Raw genomic sequence first — 26,107 nt, forward strand, 5'->3', positions numbered from 1 at the left:
TGATATTTGAATACGATCTCAGAGCTTATTAGTCCTTAGGTTTTGAATTGGAAGAATGGAAATTGAGATTGAAGTACTAGACTTACTGTTACGGTTGAACGCGAGTTTGGATTTGAGATTTTGAGTTTGTAAACGAGGTTTGAGAGTTGATTTTGATATTTGAATACGATCTCAGAGCTTATTAGTCCTTAGGTTTTGAATTGGAAGAATGGAAATTGAGATTGAAGTACTAGACTTACTGTTACGGTTGAACGCGAGTTTGGATTTGAGATTTTGAGTTTGTAAACGAGGTTTGAGAGTTGATTTTGATATTTGAATACGATCTCAGAGCTTATTAGTCCTTAGGTTTTGAATTGGAAGAATGGAAATTGAGATTGAAGTACTAGACTTACTGTTACGGTTGAACGCGAGTTTGGATTTGAGATTTTGAGTTTGTAAACGAGGTTTGAGAGTTGATTTTGATATTTGAATACGATCTCAGAGCTTATTAGTCCTTAGGTTTTGAATTGGAAGAATGGAAATTGAGATTGAAGTACTAGACTTACTGTTGAGATTGAACGCGAGTTTGGATTTGAGATTTTGAGTTTGTAAACGAGGTTTGAGAGTTGATTTTGATATTTGAATACGATCTCAGAGCTTATTAGTCCTTAGGTTTTGAATTGGAAGAATGGAAATTGAGATTGAAGTACTAGACTTACTGTTACGGTTGAACGCGAGTTTGGATTTGAGATTTTGAGTTTGTAAACGAGGTTTGAGAGTTGATTTTGATATTTGAATACGATCTCAGAGCTTATTAGTCCTTAGGTTTTGAATTGGAAGAATGGAAATTGAGATTGAAGTACTAGACTTACTGTTACGGTTGAACGCGAGTTTGGATTTGAGATTTTGAGTTTGTAAACGAGGTTTGAGAGTTGATTTTGATATTTGAATACGATCTCAGAGCTTATTAGTCCTTAGGTTTTGAATTGGAAGAATGGAAATTGAGATTGAAGTACTAGACTTACTGTTACGGTTGAACGCGAGTTTGGATTTGAGATTTTGAGTTTGGTAACGAGGTTTGAGAGTTGATTTTGATATTTGAATACGATCTTAGAGCTTATGAGTTCCTATGTTTTGGATTGGAAAAGTGGAAGTTGAGATTGAAGTACTAGACTTACTGTTACGGTTGAACGCGAACTTGGATTTGAGATTTTGAGTTTGTAAACGAGGTTTGAGAGTTGATTTTGATATTTGAATACGATCTTAGAGATTATGAGTTCCTATGTTTTGAATTGGAAGAATGGAAATTGAGATTGAAGTACTAGACTTACTGTTAAGATTGAACGCGAGTTTGGATTTGAGATTTTGAGTTTGGTAACGAGGTTTGAGAGTTGATTTTGATATTTGAATACGATCTTAGAGATTATGAGTTCCTATGTTTTGAATTGGAAGAATGGAAATTGAGATTGAAGTACTAGACTTACTGTTAAGATTGAACGCGAGTTTGGATTTGAGATTTTGAGTTTGGTAACGAGGTTTGAGAGTTGATTTTGATATTTGAATACGATCTTAGAGCTTACGAGTTCCTATGTTTTGGATTGGAAGAGTGGAAATTGAGATTGAAGTACTAGACTTACTGTTAAGATTGAACACAAGTTTGGATTTGAGATTTTGAGTTTGGTAACGAGGTTTGAGAGTTGATTTTGATATTTGAATACGATCTTAGAGCTTATGAGTTCCTATGTTTTGGATTGGAAGAATGGAAATTGAGATTGAAGTACTAGACTTACTGTTAAGATTGAACGCGAGTTTGGATTTGATATTTTGAGTTTGGTAACGAGGTTTGAGAGTTGATTTTGATATTTGAATACGATCTTAGAGCTTATGAGTTCCTATGTTTTGGATTGGAAGAGTGGAAATTGAGATTGAAGTACTAGACTTACTGTTACGGTTGAACGCGAACTTGGATTTGAGATTTTGAGTTTGGTAACGAGGTTTGAGAGTTGATTTTGATATTTGAATACGATCTTAGAGATTATGAGTTCCTATGTTTTGAATTGGAAGAATGGAAATTGAGATTGAAGTACTAGACTTACTGTTAAGATTGAACGCGAGTTTGGATTTGAGATTTTGAGTTTGTAAACGAGGTTTGAGAGTTGATTTTGATATTTGAATACAATCTTAGAGATTATGAGTTCCTATGTTTTGGATTGGAAGAATGGAAATTGAGATTGAAGTACTAGACTTACTGTTAAGATTGAACGCGAGTTTGGATTTGAGATTTTGAGTTTGGTAACGAGGTTTGAGAGTTGATTTTGATATTTGAATACGATCTTAGAGATTATGAGTTCCTATGTTTTGAATTGGAAGAATGGAAATTGAGATTGAAGTACTAGACTTACTGTTAAGATTGAACGCGAGTTTGGATTTGAGATTTTGAGTTTGTAAACGAGGTTTCAGAGTTGATTTTGATATTTGAATACAATCTTAGAGATTATGAGTTCCTATGTTTTGGATTGGAAGAATGGAAATTGAGATTGAAGTACTAGACTTACTGTTAAGATTGAACGCGAGTTTGGATTTGAGATTTTGAGTTTGGTAACGAGGTTTGAGAGTTGATTTTGATATTTGAATACGATCTTAGAGCTTACGAGTTCCTATGTTTTGGATTGGAAGAGTGGAAATTGAGATTGAAGTACTAGACTTACTGTTAAGATTGAACACAAGTTTGGATTTGAGATTTTGAGTTTGGTAACGAGGTTTGAGAGTTGATTTTGATATTTGAATACGATCTTAGAGCTTATGAGTTCCTATGTTTTGGATTGGAAGAGTGGAAATTGAGATTGAATTACTAGACTTACTGTTAAGATTGAACGCGAGTTTGGATTTGATATTTTGAGTTTGGTAACGAGGTTTGAGAGTTGATTTTGATATTTGAATACGATCTTAGAGATTATGAGTTCCTATGTTTTGAATTGGAAGAATGGAAATTGAGATTGAAGTACTAGACTTACTGTTAAGATTGAACGCGAGTTTGGATTTGAGATTTTGAGTTTGTAAACGAGGTTTGAGAGTTGATTTTGATATTTGAATACAATCTTAGAGATTATGAGTTCCTATGTTTTGGATTGGAAGAATGGAAATTGAGATTGAAGTACTAGACTTACTGTTAAGATTGAACGCGAGTTTGGATTTGAGATTTTGAGTTTGGTAACGAGGTTTGAGAGTTGATTTTGATATTTGAATACGATCTTAGAGATTATGAGTTCCTATGTTTTGAATTGGAAGAATGGAAATTGAGATTGAAGTACTAGACTTACTGTTAAGATTGAACGCGAGTTTGGATTTGAGATTTTGAGTTTGTAAACGAGGTTTCAGAGTTGATTTTGATATTTGAATACAATCTTAGAGATTATGAGTTCCTATGTTTTGGATTGGAAGAATGGAAATTGAGATTGAAGTACTAGACTTACTGTTAAGATTGAACGCGAGTTTGGATTTGAGATTTTGAGTTTGGTAACGAGGTTTGAGAGTTGATTTTGATATTTGAATACGATCTTAGAGCTTACGAGTTCCTATGTTTTGGATTGGAAGAGTGGAAATTGAGATTGAAGTACTAGACTTACTGTTAAGATTGAACACAAGTTTGGATTTGAGATTTTGAGTTTGGTAACGAGGTTTGAGAGTTGATTTTGATATTTGAATACGATCTTAGAGCTTATGAGTTCCTATGTTTTGGATTGGAAGAGTGGAAATTGAGATTGAATTACTAGACTTACTGTTAAGATTGAACGCGAGTTTGGATTTGATATTTTGAGTTTGGTAACGAGGTTTGAGAGTTGATTTTGATATTTGAATACGATCTTAGAGATTATGAGTTCCTATGTTTTGAATTGGAAGAATGGAAATTGAGATTGAAGTACTAGACTTACTGTTAAGATTGAACGCGAGTTTGGATTTGAGATTTTGAGTTTGTAAACGAGGTTTGAGAGTTGATTTTGATATTTGAATACAATCTTAGAGATTATGAGTTCCTATGTTTTGAATTGGAAGAATGGAAATTGAGATTGAAGTACTAGACTTACTGTTAAGATTGAACGCGAGTTTGGATTTGAGATTTTGAGTTTGGTAACGAGGTTTGAGAGTTGATTTTGATATTTGAATACGATCTTAGAGATTATGAGTTCCTATGTTTTGAATTGGAAGAATGGAAATTGAGATTGAAGTACTAGACTTACTGTTAAGATTGAACGCGAGTTTGGATTTGAGATTTTGAGTTTGGTAACGAGGTTTGAGAGTTGATTTTGATATTTGAATACGATCTTAGAGATTATGAGTTCCTATGTTTTGAATTGGAAGAATGGAAATTGAGATTGAAGTACTAGACTTACTGTTACGGTTGAACGCGAGTTTGGATTTGAGATTTTGAGTTTGGTAACGAGGTTTGAGAGTTGATTTTGATATTTGAATACGATCTTAGAGCTTATGAGTTCCTATGTTTTGGATTGGAAGAATGGAAATTGAGATTGAAGTACTAGACTTACTGTTAAGATTGAACGCGAGTTTGGATTTGATATTTTGAGTTTGGTAACGAGGTTTGAGAGTTGATTTTGATATTTGAATGCGATCTTAGAGCTTATGAGTTCCTATGTTTTGGATTGGAAGAGTGGAAATTGAGATTGAATTACTAGACTTACTGTTAAGATTGAACGCGAGTTTGGATTTGAGATTTTGAGTTTGGTAACGAGGTTTGAGAGTTGATTTTGATATTTGAATACGATCTTAGAGCTTATGAGTTCCTATGTTTTGGATTGGAAGAATGGAAATTGAGATTGAAGTACTAGACTTACTGTTAAGATTGAACGCGAGTTTGGATTTGAGATTTTGAGTTTGGTAACGAGGTTTGAGAGTTGATTTTGATATTTGAATACGATCTTAGAGCTTATGAGTTCCTATGTTTTGGATTGGAAGAATGGAAATTGAGATTGAAGTACTAGACTTACTGTTAAGATTGAACGCGAGTTTGGATTTGAGATTTTGAGTTTGGTAACGAGGTTTGAGAGTTGATTTTGATATTTGAATACGATCTTAGAGCTTATGAGTTCCTATGTTTTGGATTGGAAGAATGGAAATTGAGATTGAAGTACTAGACTTACTGTTAAGATTGAACGCGAGTTTGGATTTGATATTTTGAGTTTGGTAACGAGGTTTGAGAGTTGATTTTGATATTTGAATACGATCTTAGAGCTTATGAGTTCCTATGTTTTGGATTGGAAGAGTGGAAATTGAGATTGAATTACTAGACTTACTGTTAAGATTGAACGCGAGTTTGGATTTGAGATTTTGAGTTTGGTAACGAGGTTTGAGAGTTGATTTTGATATTTGAATACGATCTTAGAGCTTACGAGTTCCTATGTTTTGGATTGGAAGAGTGGAAATTGAGATTGAAGTACTAGACTTACTGTTAAGATTGAACACAAGTTTGGATTTGAGATTTTGAGTTTGGTAACGAGGTTTGAGAGTTGATTTTGATATTTGAATACGATCTTAGAGCTTATGAGTTCCTATGTTTTGGATTGGAAGAGTGGAAATTGAGATTGAAGTACTAGACTTACTGTTAAGATTGAACGCGAGTTTGGATTTGAGATTTTGAGTTTGGTAACGAGGTTTGAGAGTTGATTTTGATATTTGAATACGATCTTAGAGCTTATGAGTCCCTATGTTTTGGATTGGAAGAGTGGAAATTGAGATTGAAGTACTAGACTTACTGTTAAGATTGAACGCGAGTTTGGATTTGAGATTTTGACTTTGTAACGAGTGATGAGAGTTGATTTTGAAATTTGAATACGATCTTAGAGCTTATGAGTTCCTATATTTTGAATTGGAAGATTATAAAATAACAGCCTTTGAAGATTAGTTTATTTATTTTTATTTGAGATGGCAAGAGTGCAGTACGCGGTAGTACCTAAAATATAAGCTGAAATCATGAAATTGTTTCTCTTTCATTAGTCCACGTAATTATTTTGCACATAAATGAAGCAATAAGGGTTTCCAATTTTTGCGAGAATGTGTGGCACGAAAACAAAAACAGAGCTCTTTCATTATTGCGGGTTCCTAATTCCAATTGATCAAAGACATCAGAGAAGGAAAACACCTGCAAGAAGGGTTGGAGGAATATTTTGTTTTACCTGGTGATAACTTTCAGCGATGAGTCATTCAGTGCACTAGATAGAGAACAATGAGTCGATGATTTCGCAAGATTGAGCGCGTCGAGTGCTTGATGATCCTTGATTTCGCAATAGTTACGAAACTCCTACTGAACTTTAGAATAGAAAGAGGATCAACAAAACACCGACTTTTGAAGTTACCATGATTTATTTTAAGAAGGATTTAAATCATAAATTTACAATGAAGTTTTTAGACTTTGATTACTAAGTATAGTATGAGTCCATTATTTGCGTTTTTTTTTGACAATTCAAGTTTTCACACATTTGGAGAAGTAGATTACAGATTGAGTGTAAAGAAAAAGTCAAGATTTCCATAAGAGTTTGGTTTCATTATTGTGCTGGAAGTCACGCGAAAATCCGGCTGAGCTATCCGGAAGTTGAGTAAGCGTCTTCGCGTATTGGGCAAATAAGAAGTCAAACGGAAAATTGAGGTTTACAATGAGTGGCTGTTCTAATCACATCGAGTTACTATAATCCCTTTGACATCTGAAAGCGAGCGAGGTTTCTAGCTGGAAGGAAATTTTCTGAGCTGGAATCGTTGGTTAGTTACACGAAGCCCTTAAGTGGGTCGCAAAAATTACAAAAGATAGAAGGAATGCGCAAACCTAACGAACCTCAGCCATCAAGTTTTGAATCCACTGGACAGAATGAAGAGGGTAAGTCAAACCAAGGAAGGAGTTTACAGTGTTTCACAGATTGTATCACTTGAGGCAGTCCAGATTCTCAGTTGGTAAAGAAGTCAGCTATGGAAAACATCTAGGCTTTGTCAGGCGTTTGGGACAGGTTTTCAACCATTAGAAGAAGACCGCAAGAAGTTTGCCAAGGATGACGAAAAAGAGCCTGTTATTGGAACCATCTCACCGAATCCGAGTTGTGTCATATCCTGGAATCGAACCTTTTTGATGGATGTTAGATGAATATGAAGATGTTCTGTGGGAACGGGATACGGTAGGGTAAGTGAAGAGAGGAGAGGGGCGAGACGAAAAAGACGAAGGAGTGAGAGAAATGACGACCAACAGTTGGCCGTGGGGGGTATTTATATGCGCCCCTTCCTACTCCTTCGAGAATGTTCTACGAGGCAGTGGACTAATCTAGAGAGTGAGAGACAGAACCCCAGGAAATAGTGTGAGATAGACAAATAAGTAGGCATGCGGCGCGTATCACGCGAAGCGGCCGGGTAGAGTCAGAGTAGAAGTGTCGGGCATCGACATGAGACGCAGAGTATTGACATTGCCAGAGAAGCAGGCGATGCGAAGCGGCCGCGGGACGGTCGGTGAGACTCAGACAAAAGACATCGGCTGATGTTTTCGAAAAGATTCGACAGCGCGGTTGGGAAATCGAGTCGCGCCGTTTCTTTCATGGTCATACGTCATCGAGTCGTTTCGAAAAAATTCGTGTGTGTTGAAAGCGATGTGGAGAGAAGAAAGGCAAGATTGGCAAACGACGTTTGTGTATTGAAACGAAATCGAATATGAGGAAGTGGAAACCAGAAGACATTTGATTTAGGAAAAAAGTCAACTTAGGAATGACGGAGAAAGGAAGGAATTATTACGAAAGAAAGAAATTAGACGAGTATCTTAACTTGTGACTTGCTACGTGATAATAGCGATTACGAAAATGAAAATACATATTTTTTGGTTTTGCAAAAACACTATCATAAAAAAATCCAAGCATTTTTTGGTTTTTATGTTGTTTGTCTTGAAACGATAAAAAACATCGAGTGCGTATTTATTTGGTTGATGACAAAAAAAAAGAAAAAAATCACATTTGTTTGGAACCTGGTATAATGAAAAAAAGTATAGAGGTGGATGAATAAGGCAGGGGGCTTAGGATGACTTCTTGGCTGGTATTATTGAGACGACAGCATCATGCGTGATTGCAGAATTTCTCTTCCTTTCATTTGACACGATGTGGTTGTTAATGGAGAGAGTACTGTAAAAGAAAATAGTTTGATTTGCTTCAACAACTTATGTAGAAGTTACTTTTTTCCATGATCTGGATATTTTAGCTCCATTTCCAATGACCAGTTTCTCGAATCAGCCAACACGCTTCCAGTGAGCTCCATTGTATCATTGATCAACTTCACTAGTTTTTCGGTGTCATGTTTTACTTCAGCAACCAACTCCAGATATTTTTCAAAGGTCAACTCCATTGTTCTGAAACCTCAACTAACGAATCAAATCACAAAAAGAGAGAAAGATAAGAATTAAGTAACATTAAGTTTTTCGTTTTCACTTTCACGCAATGCGTTAGCATGTGATAAAACAGCTGAAATGCCGCATTTTGCCTGATAACGTCTTTTAATTTTTGTCGCGATCACACGCACTATTAACTTGTCATTTTCATGCTAAAAAGTCTGGTATGAAAAGTTGAAAGAGAAAGCTGTCAATGTGAAAACATTGCAGACTTTTCGAACGGGCTGCAATTTTTGATAGACACAAAAATCCTATAGGTGCTTCGACGCTTTGAAAGAAAACTGAAAACAGAAAAACCATGACGCTGAACCATGACATCTATCCATATTCAAACACAAAATGGAGCGTGAAATGGTCGGCACTACATGTTATATGAATCTCAATTAACATTGACATTGAGATTTGAAATTATGTATTTGAAGCAAGTATGTATAACTAAACTGTCTTTTTAAAAACTTTTCAGTTCTTAGTATGTACGAATAGTTTGTAAATGTATCCCGGACCGGAGAAACAAACATTTTTTAATACATCATCAGCTTATGAGAAGGAATAGAGCTAGTCAAAATGATATCATATTTTGTTATTATTTTCAGGCTGAGGTGATGTGAGAAAATGAGGTCGCTCTAAGAGAATACACATTTTTATTCTTAGCTTTTTGGATTAAGAAATACGTTTGGCACAAATAATGATGTCACAATAACGATTTGGGAGGATTCTGTTGCCAAGTTAATGTTATTTTGAGGTCACTCAATTATTTGAGAATAAAAGAGGGTAGTTACATTGAATAAATACAATAAGTAACACAATAAAATAATCATTGGCTTTGTAAAGAGGAGATAGAGTTTCAGAATGTAGAAAACATGAACATTTTTTTGATAATTGTCATAATTATCCTCCTTGAAATGGTTGAGAGTCGGCCATAGGAACTAAGTAACTGGATATATAATTATTGGAGCCCACAACGCTGACGGAAGAGTCTGAAATGAAAAATGATGCACAGAATTTTTTCATCACTCAACTGTTATTGCAGATCTGATAAGTAGGTGGAGTCTGAGTTAAGATTGTTGTACAAGCATGCGATGGATTGATAGAAGCGATATAGTTAGAGAATGATTGCATATTAATATTTGTTGCAAGACTCTGTTTTGTGGAGAGTTGATAAGTTTCATCGGAACTGGTACGTTGTGAATTGAAGCATTGCATTGGTGAAGTGGCGAAATGAAGTTTTGTGCAATGATCTTAAGTTTGATTAAATTATCACATTACCATAAAGTATATACAAACCATTCAACTTAAAATCAATGAAATACAAATTGATGATACGTTCCAGATAATGAGTGAGAAGTGGCTCAGGAGTTGATAACTGGATAGAAGTAGTATCTTGCAAGTGTTGAAGTTGTTGGATTTCAATAGTCATTTGTTGAGATATGATTGATGGATCTATAACTACATTAAAGTTGGAAGATCTGATGATGTTTTGAGACCAATTAGTGTTGGTTGTGATATCGGGTTAGCAAGAGCACGTGCGAGAGTTAATGCGGACGCTGCAGCTTCTGTATCTTCTGTTGGCGGTGATTTCCTACCGGCGGAGGTTATAAATGGAATTTGAGGTATGGAGTTTCCATAGAGTAACTCCACAAGTGTGGCGTGGGCTCGCTCATCCTTGTTAGTAGGTTATGGTCTTTTATAAGGAGCAGGAAACACTGGCTGAGGCTCTTTAAAAACGGCTTCTTTTTTTGCTGAGTGTTTCAACGGGAGAGATGTAGAATAGATCGACGTGTTGATACTCTGGACAGTGTTTGGAAGAAACGGACAACGAAAAACAGGATCGGGCTGTTTTGATTCTTGAGCTAGTTTCAAAACGTCGTTTTTAATAACAACAGTTCCGTGGTCTGTTCTAGCAACTACTTCAACTGCCTCTGCAAAGTCTAGCAACATATCTTAACTAGTCTCTAGAAAAACTCACTTTTATCTGAATTATCGTTTGGTCGAATGCCTTTTTCAAAATTCTTCAAATGTGAAGGGTCGGAATTCGACCTTGTGCGATTGATGGGCGGAGGCTCCAAAAACTGTTCGGACATTGTCGGTTCGAATCTGAAAAGAGAAAAATAAATTCACACGCACTATGAAGTAAGCGAGTACGTGAAAAACAAAAAGCATCCAACCAAACAAAAAAGTCAATGGGAAACATAAGGTGCTCAGAAAGCGGATCAGTGGAGTATACTAGTTATTTTTCAAAAAATGTGTGGTCGCTGGGAGATTTTAGGACTGCAGATTTGCGCCACCCGAGAAAAGGGCATCCTCTCTTGCTGTGATATCTAAATTATGAGTTATTATGAATTTTGAAAACAGAGAGTAGTCAGTTGATAGGGGCTTGTTTATCCATAGAGTGATCACACGGATTTATGACCAATTAAAGCGTTGTGACTGGTTCGAGTTGTATTTTCGAGTGAGAAGGATTATGATAATCAGCAAGAGACTAGACTCAAGGGACGTAGAATCAGACTACGTTTAGAGTAGAAATGACACCAAGCTTATTGAAAATTGTTTGAACGTACGAATACTTGAATAAGTCAAAATAAAAAAATAAGACTTGGGATATTTCAAAAAAGGTATTCATATGTAAAGCAACTCAAATGCAAAAACAGAATGTGACATCTTTCTGGCAATAAATGTGGCATTTTTCAAAAGTGATATCATGATATTTTGAAACATTCGTGAACAATATTTATATCAAGCAGCTTACTTGTGAGATTTACGGTACAATCTTCAACGTCTTTGGGCACATTATTCAATTATCAGAAACTACTAAAGAGATCAGTCCGACAACTTTTTGAGACTTCAAAGTGTTAGTCTAATTTTTATGAAAATGTACTTTTTTCAATACTGAATTACTTGGGGTATTCCCCCGGGTTATTTGAAATTTCAAAAATTTTAATCTAACATAAAAACAATATTTTTTATGAGTTTCAACGTACACTAAAATACAGAGCATTTTCTAAAAAAAAAAGTCATGCAGTCAACTTCGAGAAGATCAATGGTTTCGATATAAGATTGGACAATTACAATGAAAAATTGGAACAAATGTTTTCAGAAATACACAAATTCTTTTTCAGTCTTGTCATATTTCTCTGGGATTGACGATTACGCTGGATATTGTAGTTACACTACATTTATTCTCCCATCTACAACCCCATTTGGACTCTCGAGAGCACATTATGAGAAAAATCGGTATATTGGTTAGAGAACTGACGTTTGTGGGAAAATAATAGTAGTTTGTAAATAGTTTTGTTCAAAATAGAAAGTTGTACTTTTTTTAATCATTTCTACTAGATTTTGAATGTTTTTATGTTGTTGTATATATGTTTGAACCCAATGAAATCTTACAAACATAAAGATAGCAAGAGTCCGATTTTAATTACACAAATGGACTTGTTCCCGAGAAAAGATGTTTTCTTTTTTATAGGCTTTTTCATTTCACGTTTTTTAGAAGTTCTGAATAAGATATGCTCTGATGGGTAAAAACTCTTTTTATGTAACCTGTTTTTTGTATAGATCTAGTTTACTTTGCAAGTAAAGTTGCTTGCGCAGTTGAGCCCTCTTTCCCAAAATGAACGATTCTCAATGACCATGTATTAATTTTCTTTCTTTATTATGTTTTATACATTTCTTTGAGCGTTTTTCTTTCATTCATTTTTTTGCCAACATTCGAATCAAACCATTCATTTTCTACTTTCGCAAAGGTTCATTTGTGCCATTCAACATGCAGAAATTGCTTATTTCTGTCATATCTCTCGTGTGTTCACACTATCCCCATTCCAACACATAGTGACCCCGCGCCCTTCATTTTTCTTGCCGGTCGCTGCAGTTTGCCCTTGCTTCACACTCTCGCTTGCTGTTTTCTTTTACGTTTCGTTTCGAAAATATTATAATAAATTCAAATATTATTTATTTGCAGGGAAATGAGTGATTCGGGTACGGAGTTTCCGCTGCAAGAAGGGACGAATTTCTTAGATTTAGAACGAATGGTGAGTTTTCATCTTCTTCTTTCTGAATCATGTTCCGAGAATGAAGAACATTGTGTATTATGCTTTCACGACATAACTTTTATCTGATCTATCCTCTATCTAAAACATTTTAGCTGGGTGCGGCGCCAAGAAGCCAAAAAATTTTCGAAGATGTCATGAAAGCTGTTTCCAAGAAAAATGACATCTCCCCTGAAGCATTGACAAAACTGGAACAAACTGCTAAGAAGGAAGATGAAATGGCAGTTTTGCCGGAAGCAATCCAACTCGCGAGTGGGCCTAGAATCCAATCTGTATATGGATCCCCATTCCCAAGTCATCTCTTTAAACTGAAGACTGTGTTTGTTTGTGACTACTGTATGCAGTTTTTTGATGGCCAGCATTCACTTTCTAGACATCGGACGAAGGGATGTCTGAAAGGACCGCCTGGTGTCGAGATATACAGAAAAGAGCACATTTCCATCTTCCAGGTCAATGGACACTTGGAAAAGTAAGTGTACGCGCTTGGAGCTTTTACTTTGTCTTTCATTTCAGAAACTACTGTCATAACGTTTGCCTCGTCTCTCGTTTGTTTTTGAACAGCAAGACTATTATCCACCAAACAGAGCATTTCATGTTCTATGTTTTGACAGTTTGTGATGAACATGGATACAAATTTGCAGGATATTTCAGCAAAGTGAGTTTGAGAACAGGACGCTTTCTGTCAATCCACAACCTTCAGGAAATGTACTGGCCACACTCTTTCACTATGCTTTGTCTGATGGTGTTGCCCAGTTATAGATCCCAAGGACTTGGAAGAATTCTGATTGCACTCAGTAAGACAACATTTTCCAGAGTATCTGTAAAAACAAATATGGTTCTCAGGTTATGCCATGGCTCGTCGCGAAGGTAAACTGAATAGTCCAGAAACCCCTTTGTCAGCAGATGGCAAATTTGCTCATGAGCAGTATTGGATGTGGGCAATCTGTAACTACCTTCATGAAAAATCGGTTTTTGAAAAGGTTCACACTCATGGAATAAGTCTTGCAGGTGAGTTATTATATGGTTTCCACTCATCATTACTTGATTTACAGAGATATCAATAGCCACAGGTATCAACTGTCATGATGTGTTGAGAATGGTAGGAGAGGCAGGGTGGTTGGATTTGAGTGACCCACCAAATGAGAAAGGAGTGCAGTAAGTTATTCGATTTAGTATGATACCTAATAACATAGAAGAACTTCAGTATTCCAAAATTAAATTTCAACTGGGACTTCATCTCCGAGACAGTTAATAAGGAACACCTCAAGTGTCGCACGGGAAAACCACAATTCGATGAAAGTTGCTTACATGTGAGACGAAAAGCGTTGTCATTCTTCAAGTTTTTATTTCACTTTTTCAGTGGCAGGAACAGAAAATCACTCCTGAAATGAATGGATTTGACAACTACGAAGGAAAGGGTCAAGACATTGGAGACATTGAAACGGAACACGATCCATCTGTCCCTTCAGCAAGTGGTCCAGTAGAACTGCAAGGCAAAACTAAAGAAGACAAAGCAGAAGATTCGCCGCTAGCGATAGCAAAGAAATTTGCTAAAGTTGTCAAGAAAAACAAGAAGAAATCAAAAACCTCAAAGCGTAATATGTAATACCTTATTTCTGCTTTGCCTGGTGAATTGATAATCCCAAAAATTCTATAATCTATAAAAATCCGTTCATAATCTTTACCCTTTTTTTCACAAAGTACTAACTAATATCCTACTATTACCCCAATTCTGACCCCTTCCCTCACTGATCTTTTTTATCGCTCACCGTATTATGATTTCGCATTCCACTTTCATTCTGTAAAGTTTTTCTTATGAATAAAAACCTTCAACTTCTTTCTCAAAAGTTTTAATTTTTCCTTTTGCAATATTTATTCAACAAATTGATATGAAAGAGGTAATAAAGATTTAAAAATTATCAATATGTTTCGGTTTAGTTTGAGACATGGTTCATCAGAAATTTTATGGCTATGAAATATGATCTTTGGGAAAAAAGGAATTACCGAAAAATGAGAGATGAGCAAAGGTTGGTTAAAATAGGACGATGGTGATATGAAACAACACAATAAAAATCATTCCAATCAATTCAAAAACAACACAATGAAGACAATCAAAGTTATTCCACAAAATACGTGGTAGTTTCTTTTTTGGCAGCAGTAACATCAGATTCGGCAGCGTTTGTTGGCGACTCATTCAACTTTTCGAGTGCATCTCTTCCATAATCCGCTTTTTCGTGCTCAGTTGTTAATTTGTGAGAGTTTCCAACAATCGGGTCACTGTCCAAATTTCGGATTACTGTGACGATCGGGTTACTGTCCAATGCCTTACACTTAGTGTCCGTGTCATTCGAGAGTTCATCCAACTTCAATGTTTCCAAATCCTCTGTGACACTTGAATGTGCGGTGTCCCCTTCAACATATCCAATAACAAATTCGTCTTGGTCAACAACCTCGGAAACTATTTCAGGTGCCCACATGCCACTCCGTTGCATGTTTCTAGAAATTAGCAGTTTGCTGGACACGATCTTCTCATTTTCTTCTTCTAGAAATTTCAGGACATCATCAAGACTGGTCGCTTCTTTCACAGCCGGCAGTTCCTTTATCTTCTGAAATGTGGCTTCGTTGGCCTCGATAATCTCTCTTTTTTCTGCTAGTAGCGTTTCCTTGACAGCGAGAGTTTGGATAAGTAACGAGGTTTCCTCATTCTTCGCTTGGATCAGACTTTCCTTTTGCTTGAGAAGAGTCTTCAATTGCTCCATTTGAGCTTCCAATAAATTTATTTTTGCTTGTTTGTTATTGGAAATCACTTGAGCAATTTCGAGTTCTCCTTTGGCAATTTCGATTTCTCTTCTAGCTCCGATCAGTTTATTCTCGTACATCTCGAATCGATCATCCGTGTCTGTTTGCGATTCTGTAAGTCCAATTTTTATTGAAAGTTCAGTTTTTCAGTTTGAACAGAAACCAACCAGTTGCAATCACTTTTTTGGGATCGGTTTGGATTTCGATAGAAACACGAGTGCTAGTTTCAGCGTTGGCGCATGACTTGAAATAATGAGACGTTGAAGTGGAAGTTTTATAGCTTTTTCCAAACGATTCAACATTGGTTTTCAATTCAGACGGAACAAACTCTTTCGCTGTAAAAGTAAGATACAAATATTGCATATCGTGAATGTACTAACCAAATCTGTTGAAAGTATATTTCGGCTCATAGGCTTTTGCGAGTTTTCCAATTTTTGAAGTTATTGTTCGGATAGCACGAGGAGGGTACGTGGAATTTGATTTGATTGCCATGAGATCCTCACGACTGAATGAAAATGGATCATGTTGTTGAGACTTCTTACAATCTGAAAAACAAACAATACAGTCAAACTATCATAATCTCTCTCAACAAAAGTTTCAACTGTTCCAAATCAAAAAATTACCTGTGCTCTCATGGTTCTTTTCCATGTAATTAAGTGAATCAGAACTAGAAATTGTTTCAGCACTTGGAAATCCCGTGTCCTGTAAAAATGAGGAGTGTCTAGTTGCGTTTTGGTTATATTGCCAATTCGGTTGTGAAGATGAGCCTTGTACATCATTCCCGTTGTACACTTGGTCGAGCAAAGGCTTTGGAGTCGAAGATCGGTTTGATGGGCTTGTTTGAAATTTTGATTCATTCAATAGGGATGGTCCGTATCCAGGAGAATTGTAGCCATCCGGTTGGTCAACGATGGCATTCTCGTTGTGATTTGTGTAAGATGTTTCTGGCGTTCTTCTTGAATCTGGGGCTGTCACACGATTCTGGTCCATCAACGATTCGCTTCGAAAATATGTATTATTCACGTTCTTCTCACTATGATATGTCGAGTTCGAACTTTTAGGATGTTTGCTTTCAGTACGGCGGGCGTATCCTGCCTCTGATCCAAAACTGTTTATTTTCTTTGGAAGCGATGTATCCGGATAATGATCGATACCAAACCCTTGTCCGAATTTTAATTGTTTCTTTTCAACAAATGGCTGTTGCGTTTGCAGGATCGTACGAACCTCCTCAATTTTGCTTTCACGAGAATCGTTCACATTCGGCTCACTTGATTGTACATTGTCCAAATTCCCGTCATTTCTTGAAGTTGCTCCAATAGCTGGAGAAGATCCGTTGTCGGTGAAGAGACGATTTGCGCATTCTTGGAAATCTGTTTTTGGTGATGCCTCCTTGTTTTCCATTGTTTCGTATTCATTGTCGTAAAAAGCGTCGCCATCATCTGAGATTCTTGCTCTTTGCTGAGTTTGATTAACCCACGACTTTACGTCGTAGTCAGTGTGGTATTCGTAATTTTGTGACTCGTTTCGTGAATCATTGTCATACTCAGGTTGCCCACCTTCTTGGTGGTTTCTTGAAATCGGTCTGCTGTCAAAGGAAGTTCTTTGCTCTCGATTATCCATTTTTGACATATTAGTGCGGAGATCATTTCTATTTGAAGAAGAAGAAGAACGCATGTTTTCTTGATCCACACGACTATCGCCACCGTTTCCATTCGCTCCGTTTCCAGTTTGGTCTCGGTGAGAACTCGATGACGCAAGTTGATTGATTTTGTTGCGGTTAGATGGAGTCTCATTGACAACATTTTGTTCGTCTTTTGATGGAAGGAAAATGACTTGAGTGTCATATTTCATTTTGGCGGGAATTCCTGGAAAAGAAAAACTTCATAATGAGCGAATTAGATTTTCTGTTGTAGATGTTTTCTGTGTGCTCATCACAAAAAGATGTTCAATTTTTGGTTAGTTTTAAGAACTAGCACATTTAATTTCTAATTCACATAGCATAATTCGTTTTTAAATGAACGAAACTTCAATACTAAAACCGTATAAGTCTTCTACAGTATTTTATGGGAGGGATCGATTGGGTACAGAGCTTTCTGATTGGTGAAATCAGGGTTGGGGAAAAAAAAAACCGGGCCGGGCCGACTGAGAAATTTTCCTCGGCCCGGCCCGGCTCCTGTAGAAATTTGAAATTTTTTGAAAAAATCTTGAATTTTTTGCAAAAAAGTGGATTTTTCGACTGTGTTTTAGAATATCGGTAAAAGCCTTAGCGTACAAGAAATTTTGAAAACTTTGACTCATTTTAAATGAAAATTTTGCAGAAATTTGTGAAAAAATGGTGCACATTTTTTGAATCCGGGCCGACCGGGCCGGCCGGGCAGGAAGAATTTTTTGTCAGCCCGGCCCGGAATTTCCCAACCCTGGGATAAATGGCTGAACCTAATACGCTTCTTTTTCAATTTTGCTTTTGACAGTCTGGGGAAATATCTGAAAACCTTACTGGGATATTTTCTTACGCCGAGCACACTTGGTGGTGAAAGGTTGTGTGTAGAATCGAGATTTCTAGAAGATTTCGATCCGGCATTTTGGGTGGACGCTCTTGATAATGTTCGGTATCCACGATACTTGACCAGGGGCTGGTTGACGTTCTTGTCAGCCATAATTACCTGGAAATATGAAACTGATCATGGATAACCAACGAATTTAAGAAACTAACAAAGTGAGTAAATAACGGATTCAGTGTTTGAATTGTTCCTTTTATTTTCATTTTTTAATGGCAAAAGTCACAGGGTCATAGTCACAGGGTCGTTCACAGAGTCATTGAAAGTGTATATGAATCAACTGCTCTCCAAAAAAATTTGCATTAAATTAGCGCGAAATTTAAAAAAAAATATCCAAACATTTATTTGTGTGTTGAAAATTTGCTTATGATTAATAAATTCGATATTTTTGTGCAAGGTTCAACCGAAAAAAGCGAAAAAAATAGAAGTCACCTCATAAATTCGAAAAATTGAACTCCTATCCTCCGCCGGACTTCGTCCACCTTATAAATTCCGCGTGATGACTGAGCGGGGACTCAAAAGGCGTGTGCAAACGCGCTTCATTAGACTTTCGGTTTCGCGGGACAATAATTTGAATTCATATATACAAAAAATGACTATGTATTCATTAACATAAAAAATAGCGTTATTCCCGATAAGAACAAAGGTTCTATGCCTCTTCTGAATCAAAAGTCAAAAATCGAGAGACGGCGATATCTCACTCAAACAATTCGAAAAGACCACGACATGGACAACGCGGGTAGATGTGTGTATGAATAGTATCTTTTTCTGTTAGACGCAGAGAAAAATAGACGTCCTACCGAGAAGACGAGGTCAGGCCAGAGAGGCACCTCAATCTGTGTGTGTCTGTGTGTCTGGGTGCCTGTGGAGAGTAAATGCAATTCTGTGGAGCAGAGCAACGAAATTGATTCATTTACGTCGGAAAGAGATGGAAAGTACGATAAGATGTGACATTGGGGGAAACAATGAAAGTGAGTGAGATGTTGTGCCAGAGGAATAGGAATAATTCAAACAATCGTATCATTCGACTTGCTTGTAAAACCTGTTTGTCTTGAATTTTGCAGAAATTTTGCAGGAAAGAAAATTATTAAAAAGAGAAAGAAACTTGGTAACTCAAAAAACGGAAAAAAGGTTGAAATCTGGGTAACATATAAACAATCAACAGTGTCAAACTAAACAATGATCACTCGGAAAAACGAGAAATGGCTAAATTAAACATCAAGAGTAAAAAACTAAATAAGGATCAAATGTGAAGTATAGAAAAGACACACGAATGTGACTCAAAATGAATATAAAGCAACAACTTTAGGAATCAAATTTTGTCCGTAACTAGTTATTTCTTTTGTTTTTTCGTCTTGTCTGCCAGAATTTTCATATTCGATATGAGAAGGTTTGAGTACTCCGACATTGATTGATCTTTGCGGTTTTTCATCTCACCTGAAATTAAAAATATAATTTCTGAAAATGAGTCAATCAATATTACGTCTTAGCAGAGAGGTATTACCAGTGTATTGACATACATCTTCTGCTAACGTCTGTGAAGCTGAAATTAAGAGTTTTGATTCATTGGACTACAAATATGTTCTTCTCACCATCTGGTGGCAAAACCCAGTCTCTACAAAGCTCCGCAAAAAGTACGTCGAGATTCTCTCTTTTTTCCATTATTTTGATGTCATCTGAAATGTAATTTTCCAAAAAGAGTCATCAAAACATGTCATACCCAGTTTCTCCTCAGACGCTCTATATTGAGACAATTCAATGTGATAAACCGTTGGGTCTGCAATGTGTTTCTTTGTCGAATACTCATCGAACAATTGGAGTTCTGAAAATAGTCCCATCAATATCAAGCTGGATCTAAAGAAGTCTCACGATTTTCCAAAGTTTTCTTCTGAATTTCTTTGATTTCCCATTGTTTGTCGAATGTTTCTGAAATACGATTTTTGTTGGTTTTAGATAATGGTTCTAAACACGATGGATTCGGGTAACAACTTTTATTTCATATGGTACTTTTACATATTTTTTCTCAATTTGGAAAGATGTGAACAGTAAAAAAAAATTACCGTCACTACCCGGTCAATACTTTTAATTTTATACTCAAGACTTCATCTGTTACATTCCACAACCAGTTTCTCTTTAGTTTTTAAAATTGTGTATCACCTGTTTTATAGAGTACCAAGTCTTCATAAACACTATTGCTTTCCTCCAATAAAAGAGCCGATAGATATAATTGAACATATCTTGCAGCACGTCGATCTGAAATCATGAGTTCATTAAGTGTATCTTATATTCAATCCTTACCTTCCCTTTCAGTTTTGCTCAAACAACCAATCAACGCGTGAAATTTTGAATCTAGCTTTTCTTTTCTTGACTGGATAAGACGGATTTCAGTCATTTCGTCCAAAATCGTAGATTCCAAGTTGGCAAAGTTCTCGAGTTGAATCATTTCATTTGCTGAAAGGTATTGAGCGATAACATTTTATTTGAATAGTACACAGTCTCCCAGCCTCCGAAAACGAACTGCAAGGAAATTTTTGATCTTCCCTCATGAAACGAAAAGTTTGAGAAATTAGCAGGTCTACAAATTTATTTTTTTAATTTTTAGAGTAAAGCTCCAAGTCATTAATGATAAAATTCAAGTTTTAGAATTATTTTGAGTGAGTTATCCAACCATTCAATCCAAAAAATTCTGGTTTCAGATACTTTTTCAAGTCGAAATGGCAATTTTTCATTTTGATTTCGAAAAAATCTACGGGATTTGTTCATTTCTCAACATTATCTAACGAATGATATCTCAAATCGTGCTCCGGAGATTTGTACACATTTCTGTAGGACGGTTTTTCAATTTGCTCATTACTTTTCGAGAAATCGATCAAATTCTGGATTTTTTTCAATTTTTTGTTATTTTCTCGAAAACTAATGAGCAAATTGAAGAACCGTCCTACAGAAATGTGAACAAATCTCCGGAGCACGTTTTGAGCAATCATTCGTTGGATAATTTTGAAAAATGAACAAATCCCGTAGATTTTTCCGAAATCAAAGTGAAAAATTGCCTTTTCGACTTGAAATAATTTCTGAAACGAGGATTTTTTGGATTGAATGGGTGGATAATGCTCTCAGAATAATTATAAAACTGAAATTTTCTTACTTCTGACCTTGAGCTTAACGCTAAAAATTATAGAAATAATGTTCTAGACCTGCTAATTTCTCAAATTTTTCGTTTCATGAGGGTAGATCAAAAATTTCCTTGCAGTTCTTTCTCGGAGTCTGGGAGACTGTGTAGTATTCAATGCTCACGTGGTCGATTTTCTTTGAACATCTCAATAGAAGGTTGACAGACTTCAGCTGAAAAATATATGTTGAAACTGAAAAATTGGTTCTTTCAAAACGTTTTTATAGGTTTTTATGATGTATCTTTCGGTTTTCAAAATAGCATTATGGTTTCAAAACATCTGAAAAATATCTTACGATCGTCATCGACTATCTTGCCAGTGTTCCAGAAAAGTTGTTTTTGTTGGTCTTCGATTGCTAAAAAAATGTATTAAGCATAATATGATAACGGATCACACTCTACCTTTGAAAAAATAGTGAAAGCCTAATTCAAAATGAAAATATGAAGACGAATCTGCACCCAGATGTTTGGTTAAATTATCTCGTCGAGCCACTGTAAATGTCTATTTTAAAATATAATAAAGTAAAAACTTTTGCAAATTTGTTTTTTCCAAGTTATATATATTTTTCAATATCCGTTCAAATAATCTTGAAAAATCACGATTCAAACTTCTAACTATATAGAACTTCAGAAATTATTAGTAACTGGCATCTCAAACGTTCTTCGATAAACCTTACTTGTTTGCTGGATTTTCTTATCGCACTTTTCACGAAAATCGCATGTGTGGCGGAAATCATCGTGGAATTGCACGCAAAGTTCTGAAATTTTCTTGAGTTGTGAAAAATTTTTGTCATATGAAACGGACTTGTCAAATAGTCTTGTTTTGCCGATGTATTATTACTTTGTAGAATTTCAATGATTTCTTCGCATTTTATCATCCTGCTCATATATACCATTTGCTTTGTTCGGATAACTTCAAAACGATCCCAACATTTACTGATATCAAGCAACAATTGTTTAGCTTGGCCCAACATTGTTCCTCCTTTTCCTGTTTGATGAAGGTCTTCAATAAATTTAATCATATAATCTCGGTTTGTACCTTCTGAAATTAATTTCTGATGTGAAAAAAAGAGGAAAAAAATCAAAATTTCACCAAAGCTTCCTCCCTTTATGTACTTCAATATATTGTCAGGCAATTTGTCGCCATTATATCGTTTTGTAGCAGCAGACATGATGCAATTCCTGAAAATAAAGCGAAAAATCTCAAAACCAGTAGACAATTTTACCGAGTTTAGAACGTTAAATAATGAAAAATGAGAATATGCTATAGGGATTTTTTTAAACGAACATCGAAATAGTGAGAGAGTGGTAGAGAAAGAAAGCTGCGAAGGTCAAGGCGGAAATGCATAGAAAAAGTGCGTTTTCTCTTTCTCTGTGTTCCTCTCACGTAGTACCACTAGCTGCCTCTTGCGTCCAATTTCTCTGGTGCCCTCCAGGAGAAATACCGTTTGTCGTCCATCTGATGGATAGCAAAAAAGGAGAAAGAGATTGAGAATTGATTTCACTAGAAATAAACAAAAAGATTCAACTATGGAAAACAAGATAAATGAGATACATTACGTTTAAAAGTGGAAAATCAAATGATTATAATGATTGAATGTTCTTGAAATTCACACTTCCGCCACATGAAGACGGTCGAGAATAAATAATAAATAAGTAACATAGATCTTTAAGACTAAAGATTCGGTGATGCTTGTATTGTTAACAAAAATATTAAATGTACTGATATATTTTGTTACAAACGTTCAGTAATTATTAATTTCTACTGTGAAGTTGCCACTTTAAGTTCTGATTAAGCTGAAGTCTATTTCTATTATTTTTGGAATGTAGTTTTCATTTGTTTTTTTTTCAATATCCCCACATTAGGAAATTTGTTCTTTTTTTTGTTTGTCTTTTTTTTCTACAACCAATTTCGATCAGAACTGTTCATTCCAAATCTAGAACGAAATTAGTCATTAGTTTCAATCATAAATTTTAAGTTGTCGTCAATGTTCATTGACGTATTCTTGCCAGTTCCATTCATTCCACAATCACTTATAAGCCGAGTTGTTTCCGTGATTGAAGTATTGAGCTGAATGTGTGTCTCTCTCATGCCGGTTTTATCACTAAATACATTTAAATTCGCAAACCCCTTCTTATCACACACATCTTAACTCAATGTTACATTTGCCTAGACTACGTGGAATTTCAAAGAGTAAACAGTTCAAAGTCTTTAACTCATATTTGGCTCTGATAAGGTGAGAAACGAAACATCATTAAAATTTGTAATGCTTCAAGTATAATAGTAGACGTGGTGGAAACATTGATCACGTGACGCAAACAATCTATTTTTGAGCGGTCACATTATTCTCTCGTGAAATTAGAGCATTCTAGAAATACATTTATTATCTAAACAATTTGTTGAACAAGTGAGCAATAACCCAGAAAATAGTGCACAAGAGTTGAAAACAACATTTTTGATTGTCTTGTAGAATAAGGCAATATATGAAACGGTTATCAAAATGAATAGAAAAGAAAATCAATAGTTTTCAACTGCAATTTTTTGAAGTTGTTAGAAACGATAAAGTTTACCTAGCCAATAATTTAAATCGATTAAAACGTGCAATTCCCTTGTGTCTAGCTAACAAGATCGGATTTTACGAAAAAAGAAAAAGAAAGATAGAGAGAGAAAAAAAGGGTTAACCAAAAACAACTTTTTAGGCCGTATTATTTTTGACGTTTTGGAATGCATGATTCAAGAAAGCAGCCATCACTTGTTGTTGTTCCATAAATCGTATAAGCGCAGGGGATATTTCAAATGGAGTAACATCTTCAGTGAGATTAGGATTGAACAATGGAATTGGAGGTGGAAGCATTGAGATAGGGTTGATTTGTGAAGTGGACGCCTGTAATACGTATAAAGTATAAATCGTTGCTAGGAATCTAGGACTAACCATTGCTGGGCAAGTTGCTTGTGGACGCGACAGTTCTTTTTGTTTTAGCTTTTCCTTTGTTTCAGTTGGTTCAATAATTTCAATTTCACTCCTCATCTTCTTCATTGTTGTTACGTCAGATGGTGTAATGACATCATCATTTGTAGGTGAACTTTTTACTGCCGGGCTACCATGCTCATCTTTCCTCTCTACACTTGATCTAATAAAACGTGGTTGACTTGATTTCCGTTTCAATGCCGATATCGATGCGGCAGGTACGGTAGGAAGAGCTAGGGTAAATGATGGAGACGCCAAGGCAGGTGGAGTGAATTGGGTAGTTGATATCAGTCTATCTTGAATTAAAAGTTTCTCCATTAAATGTGGAGGTAATGCTTGACTCATATCCATACTTTCTGGTCGTTGAATCGGCGACATTCTGTCTGTTGTGTCCGCTTGCTGGGTCGAGGCGAGACTTGGTGGCGAAAGAGGTTCGTGTGATTGGAGTTCTATCATTTCACTGTTGTTCACCTCGATTTTCAATGGACACCACTTGATTGAAAATATTCCACCTCTTCGTGAGAATGGAAGGAAGTATTCTAGAATTCGATCAATTTGCTGCGCATCTTGAATAGATGGTTGTTGTTTTGGTATACTAAGAAAACTGTGGTAGACGACCAGAATATTGTTCCAAATCTTAAAAAAACAAGATTTTTTTTCTGAAAAAGAATTATTTCTTTACTTACTTCTTGTTTCAAATGGTTACCGTATTCTTGTAGATCTTCAGCTTGCACTGCCATTGTGTTGATTTCATTCCAACAATCCCAACAATTGGTCTTTAATCGTTCTCTCACAATTCGTTGATTTAATCTACTTTTAGAAGATGCAAAGTTGGTTTTATCCTTTGATGAATTCAAACTATCTTTGTCGTTTGTGAGTTTTTCGAATTGCTCCTCAAGCTCTTCCAGTTTTTCTCTATGATGATTTGGTGTGTTTGGCCTATGTTGGTACAACATTGCTTCATCTGCTTTCACTCGATAATGAACCAAAAAACTTTCAGCGTCCGGAATTCCAAATCTCTGCTTCATATCCGGTCCAAAGTTTGAATACTTTTCTAGAATTGTCATCAAATCTCTAATGGCGGATTTCACATATTTTTCCACTGTATCGCTTTTCAGTTCAAACAAAATTTGTTCGAAACGACACTTCAGAGCATGAATTTTGTTGAATAAAGCTCGACACGTGATGATTTCATCTCGATTTCTCTTTGTGTATTCTCTTGAATTCTTACTGCTTTCTTTCTTACGGTGTTCTTCGGAAACTGGTTCTGCTCTTTTATGACAAGATCTTTGTTTTCTTGGATGGAATAACCTCGTACGGTCAAAAGCAGAAATATCTAACTCATCCTTTGCTTTGATCAGACTTCGAAGATTCTAAAAAATAAAAATCAATAATAAAAAACAAAAAGATAAATCATACCATGGCTTCATATAATCTGCAATCTTTTCCGCTTTCTGAGGGAATGCTTATAATTGAATTTGCCGATCCTGAACGCTCTCTTCTTGACTCCATCATGTCCAATAGGTCTACTTGAGAAGTCATTGCTGAATACACAGTTTAAACAAAATCAAGACGGAAGAAATGATAAAAAAAACGAAGGAAGAGGAAGGAAAATATAAGAAAATAGAAGCGAATGCCGCTAGGTAATACGAAAGTTGTGATAACACGTTATTATAAAGGTTAATTCGTCACTTGAGTAATACGCCTACTTTCAAAACAAATGACAAATTAAGGAAGATATGATGACAATGACAACTGTTTCGAAATTTAAGGAATTGTCATTTTTATCAAGTATTCAGCCCATATGACTCATTGTAAATATCTACCTACTTTTGACATTGGTAACAGTTGATAAATGAACGAAAACAGAAGTGATACAATTTGGGAGTGTCTGAGAGAAAAATTGAGAGAAATTAAAAGAAAGAAATAGTTAATTGATACACCAGTAGACTTGATTCATCAAATGAGAAAACATATTGAAAATTGCAGACACTGTTTTTTTAAAAAGGAAATAGGAGCGTTCACAGTTTTTGAACGAAAATTTTAAAAATTTTCCCAGAATTCATCAGTGAAAAGTCAATAAGGACGCAGCAACCGTTTTTGTGTGCAAGAGACGTTAAGAAGATTTTTAAAAGATGATTTACAAAAAACATTAGCAGTTGACA

General features: G+C 35.7%; 7 protein-coding genes across 7 annotated transcripts; 1 reads left to right on the plus strand and 6 right to left on the minus strand.

The window, feature by feature from the left end:
* Window positions 1–8,032: 8,032 nt before the first annotated feature.
* On the minus strand, window positions 8,033–8,358 carry GCK72_023384 (uncharacterized protein; the record flags this gene model as incomplete). The annotated part of the gene is made up of 2 exons (XM_003106597.2): window positions 8,033–8,138; window positions 8,189–8,358. 2 exons carry the CDS (start codon window positions 8,356–8,358, stop codon window positions 8,033–8,035), a joined length of 276 nt encoding a protein of 91 aa, XP_003106645.2.
* A 1,057-nt stretch (window positions 8,359–9,415) lies between these two features.
* On the minus strand, window positions 9,416–9,818 carry GCK72_023385 (uncharacterized protein; the record flags this gene model as incomplete). The annotated part of the gene is made up of 2 exons (XM_053735372.1): window positions 9,416–9,639; window positions 9,686–9,818. The coding sequence occupies 2 exons, from the start codon at window positions 9,816–9,818 to the stop codon at window positions 9,416–9,418; spliced, it is 357 nt and encodes a 118-aa protein (XP_053578938.1).
* A 2,545-nt stretch (window positions 9,819–12,363) lies between these two features.
* Window positions 12,364–14,053, plus strand: GCK72_023386 (uncharacterized protein; the record flags this gene model as incomplete). Its single annotated transcript, XM_003106614.2, has 8 exons — window positions 12,364–12,429; window positions 12,543–12,916; window positions 12,961–13,102; window positions 13,148–13,241; window positions 13,291–13,455; window positions 13,500–13,602; window positions 13,652–13,757; window positions 13,808–14,053. 8 exons carry the CDS (start codon window positions 12,364–12,366, stop codon window positions 14,051–14,053), a joined length of 1,296 nt encoding a protein of 431 aa, XP_003106662.2.
* Window positions 14,054–14,564: 511 nt separating this feature from the next.
* On the minus strand, window positions 14,565–17,903 carry GCK72_023387 (uncharacterized protein; the record flags this gene model as incomplete). The annotated part of the gene is made up of 5 exons (XM_003106761.2): window positions 14,565–15,358; window positions 15,414–15,581; window positions 15,627–15,791; window positions 15,870–17,111; window positions 17,744–17,903. The coding sequence occupies 5 exons, from the start codon at window positions 17,901–17,903 to the stop codon at window positions 14,565–14,567; spliced, it is 2,529 nt and encodes an 842-aa protein (XP_003106809.2).
* A 1,234-nt stretch (window positions 17,904–19,137) lies between these two features.
* Window positions 19,138–20,247, minus strand: GCK72_023388 (uncharacterized protein; the record flags this gene model as incomplete). The annotated part of the gene is made up of 7 exons (XM_053735373.1): window positions 19,138–19,241; window positions 19,309–19,347; window positions 19,397–19,480; window positions 19,525–19,626; window positions 19,674–19,730; window positions 19,962–20,057; window positions 20,103–20,247. The coding sequence occupies 7 exons, from the start codon at window positions 20,245–20,247 to the stop codon at window positions 19,138–19,140; spliced, it is 627 nt and encodes a 208-aa protein (XP_053578939.1).
* An 840-nt stretch (window positions 20,248–21,087) lies between these two features.
* GCK72_023389 (uncharacterized protein) lies at window positions 21,088–22,145 on the minus strand (the record flags this gene model as incomplete). The annotated part of the gene is made up of 5 exons (XM_053735374.1): window positions 21,088–21,146; window positions 21,270–21,329; window positions 21,651–21,731; window positions 21,779–22,015; window positions 22,067–22,145. The coding sequence occupies 5 exons, from the start codon at window positions 22,143–22,145 to the stop codon at window positions 21,088–21,090; spliced, it is 516 nt and encodes a 171-aa protein (XP_053578940.1).
* A 1,524-nt stretch (window positions 22,146–23,669) lies between these two features.
* Window positions 23,670–25,484, minus strand: GCK72_023390 (uncharacterized protein; the record flags this gene model as incomplete). The annotated part of the gene is made up of 4 exons (XM_003106660.2): window positions 23,670–23,858; window positions 23,907–24,578; window positions 24,629–25,315; window positions 25,362–25,484. The coding sequence occupies 4 exons, from the start codon at window positions 25,482–25,484 to the stop codon at window positions 23,670–23,672; spliced, it is 1,671 nt and encodes a 556-aa protein (XP_003106708.2).
* Window positions 25,485–26,107: the final 623 nt, after the last annotated feature.

Source organism: Caenorhabditis remanei, chromosome X, assembly GCF_010183535.1.
Source record: "Caenorhabditis remanei strain PX506 chromosome X, whole genome shotgun sequence".
Taxonomy (NCBI): domain Eukaryota; kingdom Metazoa; phylum Nematoda; class Chromadorea; order Rhabditida; family Rhabditidae; genus Caenorhabditis; species Caenorhabditis remanei.